The sequence below is a fragment of the Vulpes lagopus genome, chromosome 3, assembly GCF_018345385.1.
Source record: "Vulpes lagopus strain Blue_001 chromosome 3, ASM1834538v1, whole genome shotgun sequence".
NCBI classification, from domain to species: Eukaryota; Metazoa; Chordata; class Mammalia; order Carnivora; family Canidae; genus Vulpes; species Vulpes lagopus.
Window position 1 is genome coordinate 151,348,151 of NC_054826.1, and position 24,281 is coordinate 151,372,431.

Sequence of the window (24,281 nt, forward strand, 5' to 3'; positions counted from 1 at the left end):
ATTAGAAGAAAATACTTGAAGGAGGAGGGATTTTAAGAACCAGTTAAGAAAGAGTGGTAGCCAGGATTAGCAAATGAAGTGCCTAAATATTGAAGGCACTGGGCAACCTGAAAGAATATCTGCAGGTATGTAAGAAACAAGTGAAAAAAAATTTTTTTAAAGATTTTATTTATTTACTTTTTCATGAGAGACACACAGAGAGGCAGACATAGGCAGAGGGAGAAGCAGGCTCTGTGCTGGGAGCCCGATGTGGGACTTGATCCTGGGACTCCAGGATCACGCCCTGAGCCAAAGGGAGATGCCCAACCACTGAGCCACCCAGACATCCCCATAGCTTTAGATTTCTATCATGACACTTGTACCAATGAAATATGATAATTATTTTTTGACTAATACTCTCAATAAACTGTCTTTGAATTTCTGTTACCTGGCAGACCATCTGTATAAGGTAAACACTAAGTAAATATTTGAGAAATCAGTTGATGAATAAGTGTTTACATTTCCACATGCATTAATTGTAATAAAGTATGTACTATATCTCTACAAGATAGGAAGCTTAAGCTCTGAGAAATTGACCTACCAAAAAGAAACCAATTCACAGTTACAAAGCCAGGATTTGGACTTAGGTCTGTCTGCAAGATCATGCTTTTTCTAATTCCTAGTCTTGTCATAGATCATGAACATAATTCCTGCCCAGTATGTCAATTCCCTTCTAGAGGTGCTTTAGTATAAAAAATATTTGGAGTATAAAATCTTATTACTGGGGATCCCTGGGTGGCGCAGCGGTTTAGCGCCTGCCTTTGGCCCAGGGCGCGATCCTGGAGACCCAGGATCGAATCCCACGTCGGGCTCCCGGTGCATGGAGCCTGCTTCTCCTTCTGCCTATGTCTCTGCCTCTCTCTCTCACTGTGTGCCTATCATAAATAAATTTAAAAAAAAATAAAATAAAATAAAAAAATAAAATCTTATTACTGATACTAGTTAGACAAGTTCCACTTCGGGAACATTTTCATCTGTTAAATTTACTTATTTAATCTTTACAAGCTAGTTGTTGACTAGATAACTTTTCCATCATTATACTGATGAAGAAAATGGAGTACCCTTGAGGAGTCACAGATCTTTTTTTTTTTTTTTTTAAGATTTTATTTATTTATTCATGAGAAACAGAGAGAGAGGCAGAGACATAGGAAGAGGGAGAAGCAGGCCCGATGTGGGACTAGATCCCAGAACTCTGGGATCACATCCTGAGCCAAAGGTAGACCCTCAACCACTGAGCCACCCTGGTGTCCTTTTTTTTTTTTTTTTTAAGATTTTAGAAGAGTCATAGATCTTAAGGACCTTGAGATCAAATGAACAAATGGAGAGTAGAACAAATAAGACCCTCCTTAAATTTTTAAGATATGTAATTGGTCACTTTATTTTACCACATCCCATAGGTTTCATACCATGGATAGACTAGAATCATTTACCATTACAGTTACAAACTGCTGAGCTTTCTGAATGAGGAGGCATATGTCTGTACTACCCAACTCATGACTGGTGCCCCATATCAAATTATTAAATTTAGAGAATTATTAAATTTAGAGAATACTCATACTGTTAAATGCCAAGCATTTAATCCTTGGCAACTTTAGGAGGGGAAAGGGAGACGATCTCGGGTGTCATTGATCAGATGGGAAATAAAGTGGTTTGTGACTTTTTAAAATTCTGTCTTCTTTTGAGTTAGGAGAAATTTCTTAAAATCCTAATTTGCAAATAAAATAGAGGAAAAAGTTTGAGAACTTGGCCAGTTTCTTTGAAAGTTAGTAACAGAGCCAAAATTAAAAGCATACCCTTGACTATGAAGACAACTTTTATTTATATAATGTCAATCACTGTAACACCTGTTTAGCCTACTGAGCCATGCTGCCCTTATAATGCCCCTGTAAAGCTGCCTGGAGCAGGGTCAGCTAGCAAGCCTGTGAGGGTGAGCAAGTGAAATAACAAGAGGAAATGTCTGAGAGGGTCCCTGAGGGTTAAAAAAAAAAAAAAAAAAAGACAAATGTTGGTGTCTTAATTCTTCCAAACCTAATTTGTTTGTCTTATGGTAGCAGAACCATTCTACTAATGGGAACTCCAGAGTTTGAGAAAATTTCAAAGAGATAAAGCTGCCCCTTAGATTCAGTAACTTAATGGCTTGCAAAAGAGCTAAGGCCTAAATGTTTTAGGCTGTGCCAAGCTGGACTCTACAACTTGCCTAAGGATAATAGAAATAGAGACATTCAAAGTACTTTTAGCCTTCTAGAAGTAAGTGTGATCTAAAATAATACTTTGAAAGTTGTAATTCTATATTTAAAATGTAAAATATATAAAAAGGCAAATATGTGTTTCTGTGCTTACATAGTAAGTGCCATTCTCTGTTACTCTGAAAAAGTTCAATGACTGTCCTGAACTAAAGTTTCTATCAGAATGTGTTTTATTTTAGGTAAACACAAATGTAAAACTTTGTTCATGGCTTAAGTAAATGAGCGAACAGTTTCTGTGTTTTATCATTTAATCGGCCCCTACCCCCCAATAACTCTCTGAAGTGATACTGTCATTCTCTCCATTTCCAAGCGTGGAAACTAGGGATCAAAGAAGTAACATAACTTGTCCAGAATCATAGACCAGTAAATGATGGTGCCAGGACTTTAACTCAAAGCATTAGATCCCAAATCCAAGCAGCCAGTAAAAGTTGCTGCTTCAATTAACTACAAGTTACAAAATGTTACCCCGTATGCATGTGATAGCTTTTCTTTATAAACAGTTCACACAATTTTCTTTTTAAAAATATGGGCAAATTTTAATGGTAGAACCACTAGTAGTAGAAAAATCAAAGAAATTCAGGATTTCACCTAAAAGGTTATCTAGTAAAGTCCAATCTCTTTTAACTGGAAAGCTGAAGCCTAGAAGCTTCCTGACACTGAATAGCAATATTGCTGTGATTAGAAGTTTGCAACATTTTAGGGTAAATACTAAGTAAAAATCAGTGGTTCTAATGAAAACCATACAACGTACCAGATTTTCACTGTGTTTGAATAAAATACTTTTTAAATAAACCATTTTAAGTTCTTATAAATTTTTGCATCCTAAGTGCTTTGTAAAAAGTAGAAAGAAAAGGTCCTGCTATACACATAAAACAGGGACCAAAATTTTTTTTAATTAAACAAATAAAATCATTGTAGTTTTAAGATTGAAGTAAGTTACAATTTATTACATTGGTAATTTTCAATTATCCAGAGATGTTTCTCTTCTGGGAACGTATTTTATACTGTATCAGCAAGAATAGTAGGCTTATAGTTACCATGTGGCTTTTGAATCATTTTTTTTTAATTCAGCTTTGGAAATCTAGAAAAACCTAATGAAGATTTAATATTAAGAAAAGAACAAATTACTTAAAACATTAAATCTACACTGAAAATTATCAAAACAAATGAGTAGAAAACATTCCCTTATCTGTGTAATGTCTTTCAATAGAATTCTTATGATTCAGTTTAAAATACACATAAGTTACTGCAAGTGTTTATAAGATACTACTTGAAAATTTCCTATTTGAAAATTCAAGCCTTATTTTCTACTAAGAAAAATTTGGTTATATCCGTTTTATATTTTACTTTAAAAGTCAATCTTATACTTTGATATCTAATTCAATCTCATTTTTCTCTTATGTATAATTACTGCTAACTAAAAAAAAAAAAAAACACTGCTTATTTCAAAGGGAAATAATGTTTAAAAGATGTGAAGCATTTAATCCTTGAATGCTGGAACCACTTTTAAAGTATTGTAAGCACATCTGTGTTACATTACAGAGGGAAAAGAATGTATGCATTCCGTGGCCTATGGGCACTAGGGTGGCTGGTTTAGGAAAACTGAGTATTTGGCATTTCAAGTTTTTTTCAACATAAAAAATTTTCTGTAATTCTAAAATGAAGAATTGAATTCCAGAGGTGGAGCATGTGGTCAGGCAAACATAAGTCAAGTACATTTGTTCTCTTACTTGTCACCTAATTCTGAAAAAGAAATCAGTTTCTATAGGGAGCTTGTCTTTGCATTTCGTTAAGCACTTGTTTTCCCGTATTTGAAAAGTATTCTATGGGACAAACTTGCAGAGGAATCACTATACCAGGAGTTCTTCCTAAGTGCCCTGAATGTCCCAGTCAGCTGTGAGTTATGGTGCAAATAACCTATTACTAATAAGGAAATACCAAAGTTTGTAAATGATTTACTCTTAGACAAAATTACAGCAGATTCAAATGTTTTCCGGTGATAACCTCATTCTTGATTACTTGTATTCCAGTGAGCTTTCTTGAGTGGGAGGGAAAAGGATGGCGTTACAACTGTCAGGCTGGGTATCCTAGGATGTGCATTTTGCACGTGAATATAATCTGTAATTGGTGGAGATGGAAGAAAAAAGTTGGGGAATTATGACTACACTGGTGGACATGTTCTCAACTTTTTCCTCTTTAACGTGACATGATATTCACATGCCAACACATTCCCATATGCAACTCCTAGTGAGCTAGCTGAAATTCTGTCCTTTTCTCTGCTACCCAGAGAAAGGGGAAGGAATGTTAGGGGAATACATCTTCAATCAACTAAAAAAAAATCTTATTTTTAAGTAATGACTTGAGAGTTTCCTACCTTAAGGAACATTAGCATCTAATTACCTATGACACATTTGACAGCTATGTCATGATACCATGACTGATAAACTCCATATTCCTTAAATTTCCAGAAATTCAAGCCTGTTTTTTGTTTTTTATTTTTTAATTTTAAAATAAAGGAAGGCCAAATTTAATTGTATGGCAAAGTAAATTTCTAGAAACTATAATTAGAATTAACTTTTTACAAAGATATTTGTAGCCAGTTATTTTAACACTGTATATTACTGGAAATTCTCATAGGATAGTTTTTTGTTTTTCTTTTAAGGCTCAAACTAAATATATTTGGGAAATTTGAATTTTGAACTAGTCATTGCTAGTCATTGCCTGATCCAAGAAGAATTCATGACACATTAAACAGTAGATAGGGATCCCTGGGTGGCTCAGCAGTTTAGCACCTGCCTTTGGCCCAGGGCGTGACCCTGGAGCCCCGGAATCGAGTCCCAATCAGGCTCCCTGCATGGAGCCTGCTTCTCCCTCTGCCTGTGTCTCTGGCCCTCTCTCTCTGTCTCTCATGAATAAATAAATAAAATCTATAAATAAATAAACAAACAAACAAACAAACGGTAGATATTGGGGCACCTGGGTGGCTCAGTTAAGTGTCTGCCTTCAGCTCAGGTCATGATCTCAGAGTCCTGGGATCAAACCCTATATCTGACTCGCTCCTTAGTGGAGGGTTGGCTTTTGCCTCTGCTCCTCCCCTCTGCTTATATTCCCTCTGTGGCTCTGGCTCTGGCTCTGTCTCTCTCTCTCAAATAAATAAATAAAATATTTTAAAAATAAATCATAGATACTATATAAAAGTCTTTATTTCTTGATCTGAAAATGATTTCTTCTAAAACTTTTCTAAAGTCAAATTTATTTATCTGCTCTTGATTTAGTTTTAGAACCTGTATAATAATAGCACTTTTACCTGGTTTTCTTAGAGGTATTAAACTTACTTTATTGTAAGGAAATAACTATTGAATTAATGTCATTAACATTTAAAAAAATTTTAATGTGCAGGACTCTGATATATTTTATTTATGAGTAACTGAATCGTAAAGGTGTTTTTTATTTTTGTTTTGCTTTTTTTTTTTTTTTGTAAGGTATTATGAACTGGATCCTTGCAAAAGTCTCCGTGACAATTTGAGGAACAAAGTGATCATTGAGTATCCAACATTACATGTGGTATTAAAAGAAGCCAGTCATGATATGGAAGTTCTTCACCAAGGTAAATGTCAAGTTGTTCCTATAATGCTTAGAATGACTCTAGTGAACCTGAGCAATTACATGACTGTCTTTATTTCTATATATATCTGTTTTCCCACTATATGTATACCCTTAACTGAATTTTCTCTATAGGTAGCTATAGTTAATGTAAAGAATTAAATGAATGAGCTGCTAATTCTCTCATGTTTGAGAACACATAGTTTGTAATATCAATTTAAAAAAAATAAGTTTGAATGGCTATAAAAGAACTTTTTTTTGCTTTGAGTTCCATATGTGTGTGTCTTTTTAAAGCTAATAGCCTTTAAGTAACAGTCTGTCCAATATCAGATAAATTTACTACCTAGTTAAAACTCTTTACTTAGAGATTCCTAAAATGAGGGATTATAAACATTTTTAGAGTCTCACCATATAGAAAGGAATAATGTTTGAAAGAACATCATGTTTAAAATGTCATTAACTTGACCTTTGTCTCCTTTTTCTTAACACACTGGTTTTATTTTCCTTGATATTTGTTTCTTTGGCTATATTCCTCCCATTTTAGTGATTCTTTAAAAGTATATACTTACCACACTTTGGTGAGTAGTGGAGTTGGAAGTATTAAAACTGGAAATGGTATATGTAAAAGTTCAGTATATAAAATGACTTATCCATATTTGCAACTACTGATTAAAATAAGCTTCTTGTGTTTCTGAATGTAAATTCTAGAGGATGTGAGTAAAATTCAGAAATTACTTTTTAAAAGGGAGAGAGGTGGCTCAACTCAGAACCATTAGCATTTCTAGCTAAGAATAATAGTTACAGGCCAACTTTCATTGTAACAGTCTCCAGACAACCAGTGAATCCTTGGATGGATGGAAATTATTTCTTAAATAATATTATTTGAAACATTTGGTTTGGATTTTATTGTTACACCAGCAATATAAGCTGAAATAATCAGTAACCTTTGTTTTAAGGTGTTCTCTTACATGTATATAATAGGTGTTTATTCTTGGTTAAAAGTGAATAGGAGAATTTTTTTTTTTCAAAGTGACCGAAATTTTGTCAGCGTTAAAATTTGAAACTAGAATTTTAGCTAGCAAACATGAAGTTTCTAACAATCAATTATGGGCCTCTAAATCTTTAGGTTAATTCTTGACTTTTATATATTTTTCACAATTTGAGAATATCTGATTTTATTTTCTCAAATTACAAGTGTGTTGTAAATGACCAGTTTCGATTTTTTTTTTTTTAAAGCTTTGTAAAACCTTACTTTTTCCTTAATATAATTCACATAGCTCTCTAAATGTTGGTTTCAGGGAAAGTTGTTTAGTAATGTGGGTTACTAGCCAGGGCAAACACGTCTGTGTAAATAAACAGAGCACACAGCTCCTCTTTCACCTTGTTTAGGAATGCACACTGAAGGAAGGCTTCCTGTAACGAAGCAAAATGAAAAGGCTACTTTTGTAGTGTGCTTGGAACCTGATTAAGTAAAATTTGCTATTTTTTGGTGGGTATATGATATTTGACTTATTTACAGGAAGACAAGTGACTAGTGCTTTCAGGATAGAGGATCATTTAGAGCTACTGTGGCAAAATACTTAAAGAAGGTCTGACAGGATTTTAAGAACCATACAAGTGTTGTCACATCATAAATACACTTTAAAAATAATGCCAGGTCTTTTGTACGTGCATTTCTTTGTGTGAGCACTTCAAGGTATCAGTTTCTTTGTACATTCTCACAGTTTGGGATATTCTGCAGGGTGGTCCCTTAATGCAGGAGGAGAGTTATATAAGAACAGGGCATTTTCTTTGGAAAGCCTTGAAATTCCTTCTCTCTCCGGAGGCAAAAATGTTGGATTTTGATCTTGAGTTCATAGCACAAGGTGTCTCTCTTCTAGTTTGGGTAAAATGTGTTTCTGGGCTGGCATTCAGTAGTTTTCACACTTGATCATTGTTAATATGTTTGTTATGGTTGTAGATTGCCATAACTTTTTTTCAAAGGTTTGCCAATATTGATGGGCAATAGGCAAGTTTTGTTTGTTTGCTTTTTGCTTTTTAAGGATTATAAAATGTTGACTATAAAAGGTTGAGCAGTTAAGGTAGCCCAATGGAATGAAAATGTGGAGTGCTAATCACCCATCTTGTATTAGTTCAGTGGGAGGTGCTCAGAATGGTGTTACTTGCTTCACGGGTCCCTATTTACCAAAGTTAGCTAGTGGATTTAAATGACTTGAGAGCATGCTGCATTTCAGTCTAAGAAAAAAAGAATGGAGTGCCATTAAAAGAAGAAAACAGGCAACTTCAGGAAGCATAGAAAGGGAAGCATTTCCCCCAAACTCAGTAGTACAAAGTTCTGTTAATTTAAAAATATCAGAGAAATGTATTTTTCCACTGTTATAACTCAGTCGAGAATATCTCTGCTCTTTTTTTTTGGGGGGGGGGGGTAATATCTCTGCTTTTTGAAAAGGAATCCAGCCCAAAACTAATGACTTGAATTAGTGAAAATACATAGCATAGGAGCTACTCATGCGTATCCTTTCATCCATTCTCCCTCCCTCTCTCCTCCCCTCATTCCTCCTTATCCCCCTTTTTCTTCCTCTCTTTCATTGTGTGTGTCACATACTGGGATGGGGAGATGGGGATGGATCTCAAGCAGAAGAACACACATGTAAACTTTAGTGTGCAATAGGTGCTATAATAAAATTTGTATAAATTGCAAAGAAAGCCAGAGGAGAAACAACTGACTTATATTATCATGGAGATGCTTGAGGGACTCTGATAGTTTATATAAAATTCCACAAAGATCAGGACTCTATCTTGGATTGACCCTGTTTCAATACTTCACTCATGAAAAAGGATTCAGTAAACATTTTGGTTACTGGGACAATCTTAAATCTAGGTACCATTGACCAAGAAACTTGGCAGTTGAATATGAGGCAAGATCTAGGTATATGATTCTAGCATCAGCTCTTACTAAGCTGTGGGTCCTTGAGCATTCACTGCCACTGAGCTTTAGTTTCCTTATCTACACTATGGAAATAAATTGCTATAATCCTGAAGCAAAACAATCTGTATTTTAACCTTAATTTTCATAGTGTTTTAATGTATTACTTCTTTTTAGCTTCATTATGCAATGAAACAGAGCTGTTACTCTGGGTCCCATTTTGCTGAATAAAAAACAAAAAGTGACTTGTATTCATACTGATTCAGCAAACAGGCTACACTGGGAAGTCAAATACAAAGAGGAAAGATCTAGTCTCTATCCTTAAGGAACTGTCAGTTTAGTAAGTGAATCATAGTCTTGCTTGCTCCAGTTAGGACAGCTCCTTTAAAGGAGCTCCATTTCTGCTCTAAGTTATCTTTCTTATGAAAGGAAGGAGATGGCGATTAGCTAGTCTTCTCAGCCCACATTCACTCAGCATATACTGACCCTCAATTTTAAGTTAAAAAAAAAATTTATGGAAAAACTTATTCCAACCACACTTGGCCAGCCTATGTGATAATAGTGATCTCTTCAGTAGTACGAATATGGGATCATAACCACACTGTGAAGTGACCATTCCCAAGTCTTCCACAGAGTCAGGAAGGATGTTGCCTCACAAAATATAATTGCCACTCTCAGACATCGTTTCTTTATTGTGGCCAGAACTGTATATCCCTGCTGCCTGGAACATGACATGGTTTGCCTGTCCTATGAGCAGTGCTGTTGGTATGCATCAGAAGGGAAGAGAGAAGAAGGAAAAACAGAACAAGCTAAACAGAAACAGTATAAACACTTGACTGTATGTTTACTTATTTTTTTCAGTGAAAAGTGAATCTACCAAGAACATTGGCAATGAAAATTGAGCACTTCTTCTGGAGGAAGAAGGTGAAAATTCCCAGACAATTGCAGAGGACTGTGCATTGACTAGCTGTTGGATGACTGGGATATTGTCAGTGGGTGGTTGAAATTTTTTGTTTCTCTGAGAGTAATTAAACAATCTAAATAATTTAAAAATTATTGTTTAAGTAATTAAACAATCTAAAAAAAATTCTTTTAAAAGATGAATTTTCTAGCCTCTTGAATTGACTTGTAAGGCCCTTATTCCTAGTAATAACCCATTTCTCCACCTGACCAGGATAGTGCTTATTTTAGTTAGGCCCAGGGTTTTAATATGCTTAATTCTGTAGGCTGAAAACTTTGTTACTTTGATGCAAGACCAAACCCAAGGATCACCTGTGTCATCCACAAAGTTGGCACTTCATTGGTGGAACCTCACTAAACATAAAGGCTGTGTGACACACCTGTAGCCACAGGAGGACTGATAGATCAATTGCCCATTCTTGTCTTTAGGGTTTATTTGTAATTTATCCTCTTAAGATGACAGAGTGGGTCTTTTTTACTTGGGTAGCATCCAGTACAGTGTCACATGTAAAGGATAAGTAAATACTATCAACTACTACTAATATTCAGTTCACAAAATCAATGGCTTCTCATTGCTTGAACCATCGGTGCTCACCAGTTTGGCTCTCCTTGTTTGCACAGTGAACTGTGTCTTATGAATTCTGTGCCTTTCATCCTGTTCCCATTCCACTCTCCTCATTACCACACAGGGGTGTTGTGATGAGCAGTTTTATGCTGTTTTGAAACATCTAGCAATAACTAGAGAAAGAAACACTTGGAACTCTTCAAAGTGTTACTGGAATGTATATGTGCATTTATGTATATACATGGCTTAATTTATACCTTATGGCAGCTCTGTATACATTATGATCTCACATATTAAAATTAAAGTTTCCTAGTTTTATTGGAATTTATACAGTTATGAAATTGCAGTATGGCTATAAAAAAGTAAAAGATTATTACATCTGTGTTGCATCTGTGTACTTAATGGTTAAGAAAACAATGATAAAATGGGACATTGGTGAATTCGCTTTTAGTTTATAATTGGAATAAGTTTTAGACCAAAGGAAGCCAGAGGCATTAATTAAAGAGGCTTGAGAAAAATAGAAATGCGAACTAATAGGAGAAACTTGTAGAACACAAATATCTGTAACCTGGGGATCAGAACTGGAGAAGTGAATCCAAAGACAATAATGCCACAAGGACCCTTCATGTAAAAGTAATAGTGGAACTGTGATTTATAGAAAATAAGGCCTTGCAATTTGAGAAATAGGAATACTTCCTAAAACAACTTCAGGAATCTTCCTCATACAGTGAAAGGTTTGTGTAGAATTATCTTTTTCAGAGTATTTCTGGGGATTTTCAAAGGATTTATATTTAATCTAGATGTGAAATTTGTTTTCTCAAAACAGGCAAGAAATAGGATGAATTGGATCAAATGTGTCACAGAAGTTTTATTGGGAAAAGTGGGAAAGTATACAACAGGAGCATATGATCTGAATATCAGAATGGAGAGCAATTTCCTGATAGTGAAATCTGTTATGACATAGTGCCATTTCCAAGAAAAGTATTCAGTTGCATGTCTTCTAGAATTTTATTTATTTAATTAAAAGATTTTATTTATTTATTTATGAGAGACACAGAGAGAGAAGAGGCAGAGACACAGGCAGAGGAAGAAGCAGGCTCCATGCAGGGAGCCCAACGTGGGACTCAGTCCCGGGTCTCCAGGATCAGGCCCTGGGCTGAAGGCGGTGCTAAACTACTGAGCCACCTAGGCTGCCATGTCTTCTAGAATTTAAATTGAAAACTGGACAACTAAAGGATTTATCCTGTCCACCCCATCCCCTATCCTCACCCCCCTGCCCAGGTGAAAAATGAAACGGGGAAAAGTCTGCACACTGCAATGCAGCTTTGCCATCCCTGTAGTCTAGAATTCTGTGAGATTTTCCAATTACAGACTGTTGTTCCTTGGGAAAGAATTTAGCATAGTTCCCTTAAATATAACTATCAGCTCATTTGATTTATATACCCCACAGGATTTACAATAAACATGTTTGAGTGAATAACCAGGATAACTACTTGGAGGGAGTGAAGTTGGAATAATTCATTGAGAGCCCTAGAAGTTCATAGTATTAAGACTCAATTTCTTTTCTTTTCTTTTCTTTTCTTTTTTTTTTTTTTTTTTTTTTGAGGCCCTCTCCATTTGGATTCTTGACAAATTTGGATGAATAGACAAATTCCCTGACCCATGTTAGGTTCAACATCCTGCATTTTGTTCACGAATCACATTTTAAAAGGAGGAAGAGCTTCACCTGGCCTTCTTTATTTTTTAAACAATGATTTCAAAGGCAAGGTAGGCCTTTCATAATTGCTAATTATTGTATATGGGATTAGTAGCCGTAAATTACAGTAAACAAAGCTTGCACCTGTTCATACTATAAATAGGAGTTAAGGAGAGTTAGTATAATAGATATTTAAGATTCCAAAATGTAGTTGAGCCAATTTGTTTCCCTGTAGCAAGTAGTGCAATTCAGGTTTCAGGGTGTATAATAAAATGTTAAACTCATAACTCTAATACCAACAGTTTTCTTTATACATTTGGTTTAATTTGGTTAATTATGTGCACTGATTTCATATTAATCATTAAGTTTTAAGTAAAGATACCTAGCCTACTTTTATTTAATCATATACTACTGTGTTAAAATTTATTTTCAAGTAGATGTCGTATACTTTTGATTATTAACCAATTGTTCTTCAGTTGCAAGTAACAGAAACTCAGATTAGCATAAGCACGAATGGCAACTTACTGGCTCATATACAAGGAAGTCCAGGCATGACTTGGTCTAAACACCCTAGGAAGCCATCTTTCCATCTACTTGTGTTTCTCTGGGTTGGTTTGTGTTTTGCTAGATTGCTTTTCTCTTTCAGGCCGATTTTCTCTTTGGGGAAAAGAGGCAGTGAGGTGAGAATGGTAGATGGCAGCCATTGACAGTATCAACTTACATCATCATAACCAAAGCATGGCAACAAGTTATGCAAAATTTGGGAAAGAACTTTGATTTTGCCCACATTTCATCACATTCTGTCCTGAAAGGAGTTACCCCAGAGGAAAAGGAAATTATCAGGAAAAGGAAGAGGGTAGGGAGCAGAAGAGGCAAGATGGTTGCTGAGAATACAAAACTGATGTCCATTGTACCCTCTTTGAGTTGGAGTAGCAAGAGTTTTCTGATTTGAAATAACATGAGTAAAATTCAAAACTAACCTATAAGCCCCTCATTGGCTTTACATAGAGATTTTAATTCCTACTTGATGCTATTATTACTGCTTTGAGTTGCCATTATAGAGTTTTAAAAAATACTAATGTGTATTAATAGCTTACAAAATACCAAGCATTATCTATCCCTAGCCCTTTATATACTTGGATCAACATTTAAGATTTCTTCACAACAGTCCAGTGAAGTAGATGTGATAGGAAAGCCCTACAGTAAGTGGGATACAAAACATCTAGTAACATGAAATGGGTTTGCATTATTACAGGCTGAAAGGTATGGCAGACTGAGTTGGTACAACTAACTGTCCAGGATTCCTGGTGTCTAACAGTAGAATCCTGAGTCCATTCTGTAGTTTGGCATCACATGGTAGCAGATGTCCACTCAGGTTAAAATGTTGATAGGACAATTGTGAGTCCTATATCTGACTTGTACATCTAGGATAACAGAGTGAGTCCAGCAATCTGGATGCCAGTCAATGCCTGTTTCCTCATCCTTATCTGAAATTAATCCACCCTGTTTCCTCACTCTCAGAGATAGCCTGCTGCTTCCTTTCCCACCTTCACTTCCCCTCTCCTTATTCCTCACCTTTACCAAGAGTTAAGAATTTGAGCCCACCTGCCACTTATGAACAGGGGTTAGATGAAGAATAGAAATGGCCATGTTGACAGCATTACTGACAGGATTTACTATAAATCTATTTTACAGATGAAAAATCCAAGCACTGAGGTTAAAGCTTACTCTTAGGTCAGATAGCTAAATGATAAATGATGAAGCTTGAATATTTTCCTTCTAGTCTTGAAGGCCAAACCTATAGTTGATACTTGCATGAGAAGGTAAGCACAATTACTGGCATGAAGTAAGCCCTCAATAAAGGGTTGGGCATTGAGATGAAGTGGGAGGAATAGGAAAGCTCTCTAGGTAAAAAAAAAATTTATAAAAAGTTTGAGTTTTTATAGATCTCTTTCAACCTATAGCAAAATCTCTAATAGGATAATATTAATAACTAAAAACGTAGAACTTAGCATGAGCAAGGCACCATTATAAATATAACTATCAGCTGTTGTATCCTCTCAATCCTGTGAAGTAGGTACTGCTGTATTTTTTTGAACCTAAAATGTCATTAATAATAAGATATTTTATCTTATAACTAAGAAAAAATTGCTGCCAGTTAATGACATAATGCTTTTTAAACACTCAATTTAGACTGTTTATACTCATACAGAGCTCTTTTAGTCATTTTATTTCAACAGATCTAACACTCCCTCAATTTATAAGACACACCATTTTGTATACCACCAGGAACAAAAACATAGCTTAATTGTGTGACACATCCTATTTGGGTTGGTAAAATATGAAATAAGAGTGCAGAATTGATGTAATATGGTACTGAGACAAGTTTTTATATCACTCTGTGCTCATATAAAAAGAAAAACAAAGTGAAATTAACTGGGTAAGGCATTCCTAAAGCTTCGCATTAATCAAGACAGTGATTTGTGGACCAAATATTGAAAGGCTGCAGTTGTCCATTTGTGCCAGCAGAAACAACCACCAAGTCCACGTATGTGCAAACAGTGATAACTGCATCATGACTGTGGCCTGGCCAAAAGCTATTTTACAGCTAAAGATCTCAGAGATAATAAAATATGGGCCCTACAGTCCCTTAAGCACAGTACCATCATCCCTATTTTGTAGGATATGGACAGAGAAACTGAGTTCTACAGGTCAGTCACATGGAGAGTAAATAGGTGAGCCAGGATGCAAACAAGGCCAGTTGGGCTTCAGAGATCACATTCTTAACCTTTAGGTTACACAGCCTTCTGAGTGGGCTTGGTCTGGGTCATCAGGCTACCTTAACATTTTTTGGAAAAGGACAGTTTCTTTATAGTTTCTAAAACTGCTTTGCCTAGAGGTTTTTCTCTTCGATGATAGACAGCAGGCTGAGTTTCTCCTAGTACGTTTAGTTCCCCTCGGGTATCTCATCCAGGGTACTGACCTTTTCCGCTGGTTTGAAGAGTTTGTTTGAAACCATCTGTTAATGCTAATGCCAGTTTCTTTCATTGGATTCCAGGGTATTAGCATCAAGTCCCTTTTACTGGCTATTATGAATTGTGTCCTGCCGATTTGAGCACTGCTCAAAGCAGTTGCAGCAGACCCCAGGGAGCGTGGCTCTCCCAAGACTCCCCGGGGAGGGGGCCAAAGGGGAAAGGACATAAAGGCGCAAAGACAACTATTATTGATTGTCACGTTGACTTTATGTCAAGTTGCAGAAGGAACATGTGCTGGGCATGCTGGTGACTCTAGCTGAGAGCTATTGAGCATTGCCTCTGGACAGGACAGGCTTGGGGTCAGGCTTGGGAGAGTTAGGACAGCCACATGAGAGGAAGTATCAATTCAGGACCTGTTGGGAATCCAGAATGGTTTCAGAAGTGGAAATGGAATGGTTGGAGGAAATCCATGAAAAGAGCAGAGCAGACCAGTGAAAGGCCATGTTATCAGGGAAATGTAAGTTTTAATTCTTAATTCCATAGAACTAAAGCCACTTCTCATGCTCTGAACTGTATAACCAAGGAGAGAAGTACATTAAGCCACTTGATTTTTAAAAGGAAATTTTCTATCTCCCTGGGGTAGGTAATGCAGGGACTATCGAATGGTGGTTTGGCTTTTAACTTCAGAAAGACTTCCCTTCTTCCAGGTTTCTGCTAAGCACTCAAAATTATTTTTACTGTGAGAAGAGACTGTCACACACCACCTCTTGGTATCATGATTTCTTTTGGCTCCTTAAACAGTTGATTCTAGTTTAAGTCCATATGGTATAAATCTGTGGTGCAAAGACAGTCCCGAAAGCCCAATAACTTCTTATTTTTCCTAGAGCCCTGTGGTCCTACTCTTGACTGCTGCTCTGTGTTCCTAAAGAAAAACAGTAGAGTCCAATCTCTGTGTTTTGAAGTTTCAGTGGCTGGTTAACCAGATGCTGTGATGCTGTGCTTCAGGGCCCCCGCCAACACAGAAGAGACAGCAACTTTTTCCATGTTCCTGACAGATTGGAAGGTGTTTTTTCACATTCTCTGCTTCAGATCTCTCCCTGGAAAGGTTGGTTAGTTGTTCAGCCAACATCTTTGGCCTCTGCAGCTAGTGCAGCTTAGAAGCCTGTAAATAGTTTCTGCCACATTTGGACCCTCACAAACAAAACTTCTAAGCATTGGAAATGGAAAACTTGAGGTAGCGAGGAAAGCCAAGTGAGAGCGGGCATCCAGTCCCCCAGGTAATGAATTGATAGGACTCTATAAGAAGGAAGCCACTGTTCGTGGCTGACCTGTATGTGGACAGTCAAAGGGAAAACATGATCCAGATGTTTTTTTCTCACTTTCCTAAGTGACAAGAGGAGCACTTGTAAGGTTTGGTTTGGTTTTCTTTCTAAGCAATCAGATTCTCTTTCCTACCAAACCTGGGTGCCCCTTAGGAGTGAGAGGGCAAGCAAGTCATTTCTCAGCTTATTTCACACATCAAAAAGCATTTGATTTGAAATTTATAATTTAGCCCATGCAGAAGTATTTCATTACCATCTGTAATCTCCTACAGCCCCCTTTTGTCTTTCTCCAAAGAATAGTAATGAATCTAGAAAGCTTAGGCCAAGTGATGGTACAAGTATGGATTATATTAAAAGGTATAGTAAAAATCAGTTGTTTGCTCCCTGACATGCATCCCCCTGGTAACCATACCTTGAGTTCCTCTGGGAAACTACTAGCTCCCCTTTTGTTCTCAGCCATCTGGTTTGGATGGGATTAAGCCCAACCCTAGCTCATGGGTGGGTTTTCATCAGTCTAAACAGATCAGAGTATTCCACTCCTCTGACCACATGTTTGATTCCAACTGTGCAGGTGGCCTAAGCTGGTGCAATCTGAGGGAACTACAAAACAGGCAGGGCATGGACTCTCCCCTGCTGTAAAAATGTAAGGCTAAAAAGTGGGTTAGCGTGTTCTGCTACTGTAAGGAGAGCCAGTCTGAAGCCAAGCCATCTATCCCTGTGGAGTGTTGAGTTGCACTAGCCAATACATTCCTTTTCTTTTTCCTTATTCAAGTATTTGTAAATTGGATTTTCTGTCAACTATATCAGAATTCGAAACCAGGAAATGAAGTGTGGCAAGTTATAGGCTCTTGATTGTGGAATTGGCTGAATCAAGATAGTGAGGAGAGCCTCTGTCCTAGACTAGAGTGGTAGTAGGGACTACATTGGTCCATACAAGAAAAATAATCTTAACTTTCCCTTTAAGGTCATTTTATGGCAGTTGCACACAGCACTTCTGTGACATTCCACTTAGGGAACTTGGCCATATGGCCACAGCTACCTACGAGGAAATCTAAGAAAATCTTTACACTGGGTGGCAATGTGATTAACTTAAAAGGTGTTGATCTTTTTTCTGAGAAGGAAAATTAAATGGGTATTGGAGGGTAAGGAACAGTTCTTACTATAGATGACCACTGGCAATTCATGCTTTGTGGTACTGTAATAGTTGGTTTTTCCATTGTTAATATGTATTGGGACCTTTAGTTCATATGTTTCCCTGAGATGCAGCTTTAAGGGACTTGGACAAGAAGTTCAGGCTGTAGGATGTATTGATTATAAGTTGGAGCCTTTGTAAATCTTATAAGAAAGAAGAATTTACTTTGAAGCTAATGCCTCTAAAAACAAAGAAAGCATGAAATAGGGCCTTGCTATAAGAAATGCTTTCTGCTGGTGATGGATCATCTAAGTAGACAGTGTGCAGTGGTCTGGATCCTTGATTGATGGAAAAGCCAGGTTCCTTCCTACATTTAGGTTAGTTTGAACAAAATAAGGGAGAAAGGAACAGTACAATAAAGACCTGGAATAAGTGTGATCTCCCAAGCCTCTTCTAGAATCCTCTTGTTAAACCCTTCCAACCTGTCCAGAGGGACATCCATGCCTTTAGAAAAGATGCAGCTGGTATGCAGCCTCCTGGCAAGCGGACAGTAGCTGTTCCTCTCCTCTCCAGGTCATTGCTTTGTATTGCCTCCAGAGGCCAATATGGAAGCAAAAGCCATTAACTACAGCCATCCCAACCTGTGCTCTAAATGAAAAGCTATTAATCAGCTAGATATCTACTTTTATTACTAACCCATGGAATTGACCAGTGTATTAATCAGGGTTCTCCAAACAACCAAAGAGAGAGAGATTAGAGAGAGAGAGAGAGAGAGAGAGAGAGAGATTGATAATACAGAACTGGTTCATGTGATTATAGAGTCTGGCAATTCCATATCTGCAAGATGAGGTAGCAAGCTAGAAACCCAGAAGAACTGGTATTTCAGTTCAAGTCTGAAGGAATGTACCAGTTCAAAGGTGGTCAAGAAGAGAAATTCTTACTCAGAGGAGGGTTATCCTTTTTGTTCTTTTCAGGCCTTCAGCTTATTGGCTGTGACCTACCCGCACTGGGAGAGCAATCTGTTTTACTCAGTCTTCTAATTTAAATGTTAATCTTATCCAAAATACCTTCACAGAAACCTCTAGAATCATGCTTGCCCAAATATCTGAGCACTATGTGGCCCAGTCAAGTTGACACATAAAATTAACCATCACAACCAGAAACACATGGATGGAAGCCAACTAAAGTCATGAGGGATTTATTTCACAGAGAAATCCCCAATGACAAAAATGATTGCCCAACCCCTAAATCAGTCCTCGGAACCCCATCTCCCATCACGTGTACACTCTAATGTTACACCAACCAGCAGTGGCTGCTAAAGCTGTATAGTCCCCTGAGGAAGTTCTCTTGCAATAATAATGAATAAGGGGAGATCCTCTTGGAGAGTGGAATTGAGGCAACCCCAGAGCTTGACTTCACTGCAAGATAGGAATCTTTGCCATTTCTGTCCAAAAAGATTGTAATATGTGTGAGGATTGATGACCACTGAATGTTTTACATTCTCCCCTCTGCAATTTGGAGTTTTTATTGCAGTTCTGTTTTGTCTCTCCTATTATACATAGGGTGTGGTTAAACTTACTATTTACCCACGGATCACTGAACCATGAAGAGTTACTTAACATGATTTGCACATTGACATAAATATTGGACTTGGATCTAGCGTTAGTGACTGGATAAATTTTTATATTATCTCCCTTTGGGAAGGGAATGTGGCCTGTATGTTTGGAAGCTGTGGGATAATGTTAGGTGGCCAGAATTTGGAGTATCCAACAGTGCTTAGTCCTTCTATCTAATATCCCACATTTCCTTTACATTCTTAGCTGTCTCATTTGGCTGGGATTGATAACCGTCTACCCATTCCACCCTCTCAGCCAAAGTAATTGGTTCAGGAATGGGCATGTAAATCCATACCAGGGTGAGCCTCTGGATTTTTTACTTGGTATGTTAGAACTCAGTCTCTCTTCCTCATTGGATTAACTTTTATGGGGATGGCTACCCATTTATGGTGCTGCAAGGAGAGCCAGCCTGAGAGTCGAGCTAGAAGTGGAGTTGAAAGGTGATCCTAGTAACATTTTCCTGTCATTCTGCAGTCTTTCTGGCATACTTTCCTCCCATTCACATCTACAACATTAACAAAATTTCCCAAGTGACATATAGAATGTGAAGAAGTTCAAATAAGCACCGCTTGTTAGTGGTCTTGTCATCTTTTCTGAACAGCTCTCCTCTTTGGTCACCTCCAACATCTGTGATTCAAGTCTACAGAACCACAGAACCTTGGGATCTGACACCCAAAAGGATCATAGAGATCAGCTAGTCCAGGGCCTCCCAAGGTGTCTCAGGAGGTAAGCAAGGTGATTTTTAGGTGACTCGTGAATATTTTTTATTTTCATAAATATAATTATTATGGTGAATCCTAGTAAAATATAATTACCACTTTCACATCAAACCTGTGATTTCGCAGGTTTTATGTAACGCATTTACTGAAGGGGAAATTGAAGCTTTGAGAGATTAATAGCTTTCTTAGGGATTGCCCAGATGGTGAATGAAGGGTGAGAGATATCAAGTATGGAATCTTAAAACTGGGGAGGGATTCTGGAGATCATGGAGTCACTTCCACACCCTCAGACACCTTCAATGTCAGAATTCCCTCCACAGCATCTCTCATATCTCTTTAAATAGAGGTCGTTCAGCCTCTATTTGAATATTCCCACAGATGGGAAGCTTATCACCAATTGAGGCGCATATTCCATTTTGGCAGTTCTGAGAGTTAGAAAACTCTCCCTTTACACTGAACCAAAATCAGCCCCTTAAAATTTCTTTCCAGTTCTTCCTTCTGAATCCACTCCCCAACTTGAAATGTTCAAGTCAGTTACTCTGCCCCCCTCCACTTCTCCCTCAACACATATGCACATGAATGCACACATGCATAGGTGCACATATGCACACGCACACACATAACATTTCGTGGAATGTGGTTTTGAATCATTCTGTCATTTTCTCATCATTCTTTTTTTATTTAACACTCAAATGTCTTTGTTGTTATTAAACCCACTTGTCTAGAACATGATTTACTATATATGCAGCAAAACTAAACCAGAGTTATCCCACCCTTTATCCTGAACCTCATTCAGGTAGCCACATCCCATGGCTGACCACTGAGAGACGGTGTCCATCTTTTCTTTTAACCATCATTCCATAGTCAACAGGCTGACTAACGGAACCTAAGTTCAAAATTTGTGATTTATTCTTACTCCTTTTCATTCTAGTCTGAGTTGTGTTTTTTGTTTGTTTTGAATCTTGAGTCTATCAGTGATTCATTAAATCTGGGAATACTAGAACCTTAACAAAAGTACTTTGGGGATACATAAAAAAGTGAATGAATAAAATGATAAATTTATAGAACCTAGTATCCAAGAGATTGATGTAGACTAAAAACATTAATGGGTATAACGTAGATTAACATAGACTAATGAGCGACAAAAAGGTATTTAATACAGTGTCCCCACCATGCCTACCTAATGCCCCTGCTGGTCAATACCAGAGACAGAACATTGAGTTATACTACTTAAAGATCTCAACATGGAATTTCTTAATAGTTTCTCCCTGCTACAGAAATAAAACTGTCTTTGGCCTCTGGAAACTAATCTAGTATACTGATTAAAGGAACTAGTTTGAGAGTTAACTAGAACTGAGTTCAAACCATGACTCTATGGTTTACTAGTTATATAACCTCTCACAAGCTATATAACCTCTTTGAGCCTCAATTAACCAAGGAAACCATATGGTATCCATTTCAGGCTTATAAGAAGTATACACGATGCGACCATGTAGCATCTGGCACATGGTAAACTTTCAGTATACTGTGGCTATGATCGTTTTTAAATCTATTGATAAGCACATAAAGTAATAAGAAAAATTGAGAATAAAAATTAGCCCATGAAGTATGTCAATCAGGGTACTCTTAATTTGGTGAAGAAAATTCCTAACCCTTTTAGGGCTTCCATGTTGGAAGAAATGGAGCTTTGAGAGGTTCAGGGAGCAGCTTTGATGAAGGAACCAGCAGAAACCAGCTAGAGCAGTTTCCTTCACCAGTGGGCTAAACACAGTGCTATCTGGAAGGCACAGAGGTGTTTTGTCCATAAGGAGGCCACTCACTCTGAGTGTCACCTCTAGAGGCATCAGAGTCCTTCTAGACTTGCCTTCCTAAATGGCTTTGAGAGACTAAAGGACTTTGGAATGCAGAGACAGAACAGAAGCAATAGAAAGGTTGTTTCTCTTCCAGTGTATTTTTTTTTTTTTCAACTTGAGATTTGCCATCCTACCTGAACACAGTTTTGAATCTAAGAAGTTACTGGATGCATGTGTCTGGGCAAGCACAGGCTTCTAAGGATTGCGCTTTCAAACACTGGCAGGACTTACCAGAGTTGGACGAGGGTAGCCTCATCTGATCTGAGGATTATTGTCAGGCAGGAGGGTTTTAAAAATTTAAATCCCAGTTTTTTAACACGCAGGAAAACACCTGGCTTCCTACCCTGTGAAATAGATGGCTTCAGTTGGCTTCCTTGGTTTGTATTTTTTAGGGTTTTTTTTAAGTTTTTAGATGTACTGGGGGTTTTTTTCCCCCCTTTATCGACAAAAGAGCAGTCAGTCCCTAGCTATTCATCTATTGACCCCACTGTTAAGACTTGTAAAAGCTCCCAGATTTGTACATTCTGGTGACCCCATGATTTTATACCAACTCCCACACTCGCTGCCATTCCTTTAGCATTCAGTGCTGCCTTCTTGAGACAGGAGTACTAACAGACTGTTTTACTTGGAGGTTTTATAGTATTTGTCATTTACCTCTAGATATTCAAAGCTGGGGAGCGTGCGCACGGGCACATCTTGCCCTTTGCCACATTGGTTGTTGTGTTTCTTTTCCATTTGCACAAGGTCACATTCAGAGCTCTTCCTCCCTGAGGGGAGGTTGCACATTCGTCACTTAATCTTCCTCTCATTTCCTTCTGTTAGGATCACATAGCCCTTCCTGAGGTATTGCCGTTTTTTCCATTTCTTCTTTGCTCCCTCCTTTCTTTTAATAACTCTGGGAGACAGGGAGGCACCTTGTAAAGTTAATTTCCTCTGAAGCGTTCAAAGCAAAGGCATCTCTCAGCCCAGACACCACCACCCCTCTCCACCCCTCGGCGACGACGCACTCCCCTCCTCAAAGCCTTAGTCACCCTGGGTTGTGCCCGCCGCCCAGGACTGTCCATGCCCTGGCTTCGTCTCAGGGGCACAGTGAATCGCTCTGTCTAATGACTCTTTGGTCTGGGTGTGTGGACCCTAGTTGGGAAGAATCTCCCCATTTATTTGCCCTGTTCCTCCCCTTTTTTTACTTCCTCACTGTGCACCCCCGCCCCCCAATCCCCTTCTCTGCTTTCTGCTTCTCTCTGGTACTTTCAGGACTCAGGGGCTGGCTGCCTGCCTGTCCCGGGGATGGCATTTCCTCTTCAAAGGTCTGTGGCCTCCGCCACCCAGCTCTACCAGGCACACAAGTCTTTGGAATTGCTGTGGCTTTGCTGCCCGCCTGCCTACTTGGAAGGCCAGGGCCATTTTTTAAACACCCCTTTGGTTTCTTGGGGTGAAGCTTTCCTCAATCCTGTTTTATTTATGTGAACATGATCTGTGGCTTTTTAATGTTTGCTTTTGAATGTTTGTGTTAATGGACTAAACTGAAAGCGTTTCCTTTTACCGGAGAGAGGGCCGGCACACAGCTGGGGGCCAGGCCGCTCAACTCAGGCGAAACTGTCCCAAGAGGAACAAGTTACCAGCCAAGGAAGTCTGGAGGCTCCAAGATGAATTCACTGAGGCCTTCATGGGCAGCCGCGGTCAGAGCTGGGATCGTGGACTAGGCCGCAAGGCTCAAACAATTCCTTGGATTAACAGAGCTAAACTGGAGACACCTATATTTTTGCAAATACGTTGTTGTTTTTTTTAATTGTGCATGTATTTACCAAAACTCTGTGTGGTTTTCAGCAGCTTAGGTGTCTGATGTTTTGCCCATATTCCCAACCTTCTGGGTCTCTCCTGGCAATATTAAGAACTCAAGATTGATCCCTGAATCATCTGTCAGTAGGTGACCCTATCATCTGAAAGTGTAGCTCAATCCTAGCTCAGCCCTACTAATATGCTTCCTGTGTATTTCTTTTCTCTTCTCTCTTTCTGGTACCTCAAACAGAAACAGAAACAAAGATGCAAAGGAACCAGCAAATGCACAATTTTTCCACATATCCAGTGCTGGATAACCTAGCACTGAAGTGAGAGAGAGAGGCAGGAGAAGGGCAACTGGGACTACACTGTGAGGAAGGAATGTGATCCTCAAATCTGCCATGAGGACCAAGGAACAGAGTAGAAGGCAGGGGCTCAGTCAGGGCTGGGCTCTCCTTAAGGGTGGACCCCACTATCCCACCACCACCAATCCATAGCCTGGTTAGCCCTAAGTCCAATGGCCCTGGAAATCTGTTAGCCCTTGAACCAAAGGCACAGGACTTACCCGTACAATTTGTGTGATAATATGGGCATGATGAGGAACACTTATTTTTCCGAACTAGTTGGAACTGAACAAAACTAGATGGGAATCTTTCTATAAGCTGAAGCAAATGGTGGATCCACCAGGAATGTTGCCTAAATTATTAATCTCCTCAAATGAAGGAGCTGGCTGTTACAGTCTATAGAATAAACTACAACAGAAGAGAATTGATGTGGGGCTCCACAGGATCCAGAAGTTACAATTCTTGAGCAGAATACTCCAGGGTTTCTTAAACTATGAGTTCAATGT

General features: G+C 38.2%; 1 protein-coding gene across 1 annotated transcript in view; it reads left to right on the forward strand.

The window, feature by feature from the left end:
- ZNHIT6 (zinc finger HIT-type containing 6) overlaps positions 1-9,918 on the forward strand; it is a 59,529-nt gene extending 49,611 nt beyond the window's left edge. Inside the window, exons 9-10 of the mRNA XM_041750448.1 lie at positions 5,768-5,892; positions 9,676-9,918. Of these exons, the coding sequence (XP_041606382.1) occupies positions 5,768-5,892; positions 9,676-9,716 (166 nt within the window). The 3' untranslated portion in view covers positions 9,717-9,918. The remainder of the gene's footprint in view (positions 1-5,767; positions 5,893-9,675) is intronic.
- The last annotated feature ends 14,363 nt before the right edge of the window (positions 9,919-24,281 follow it).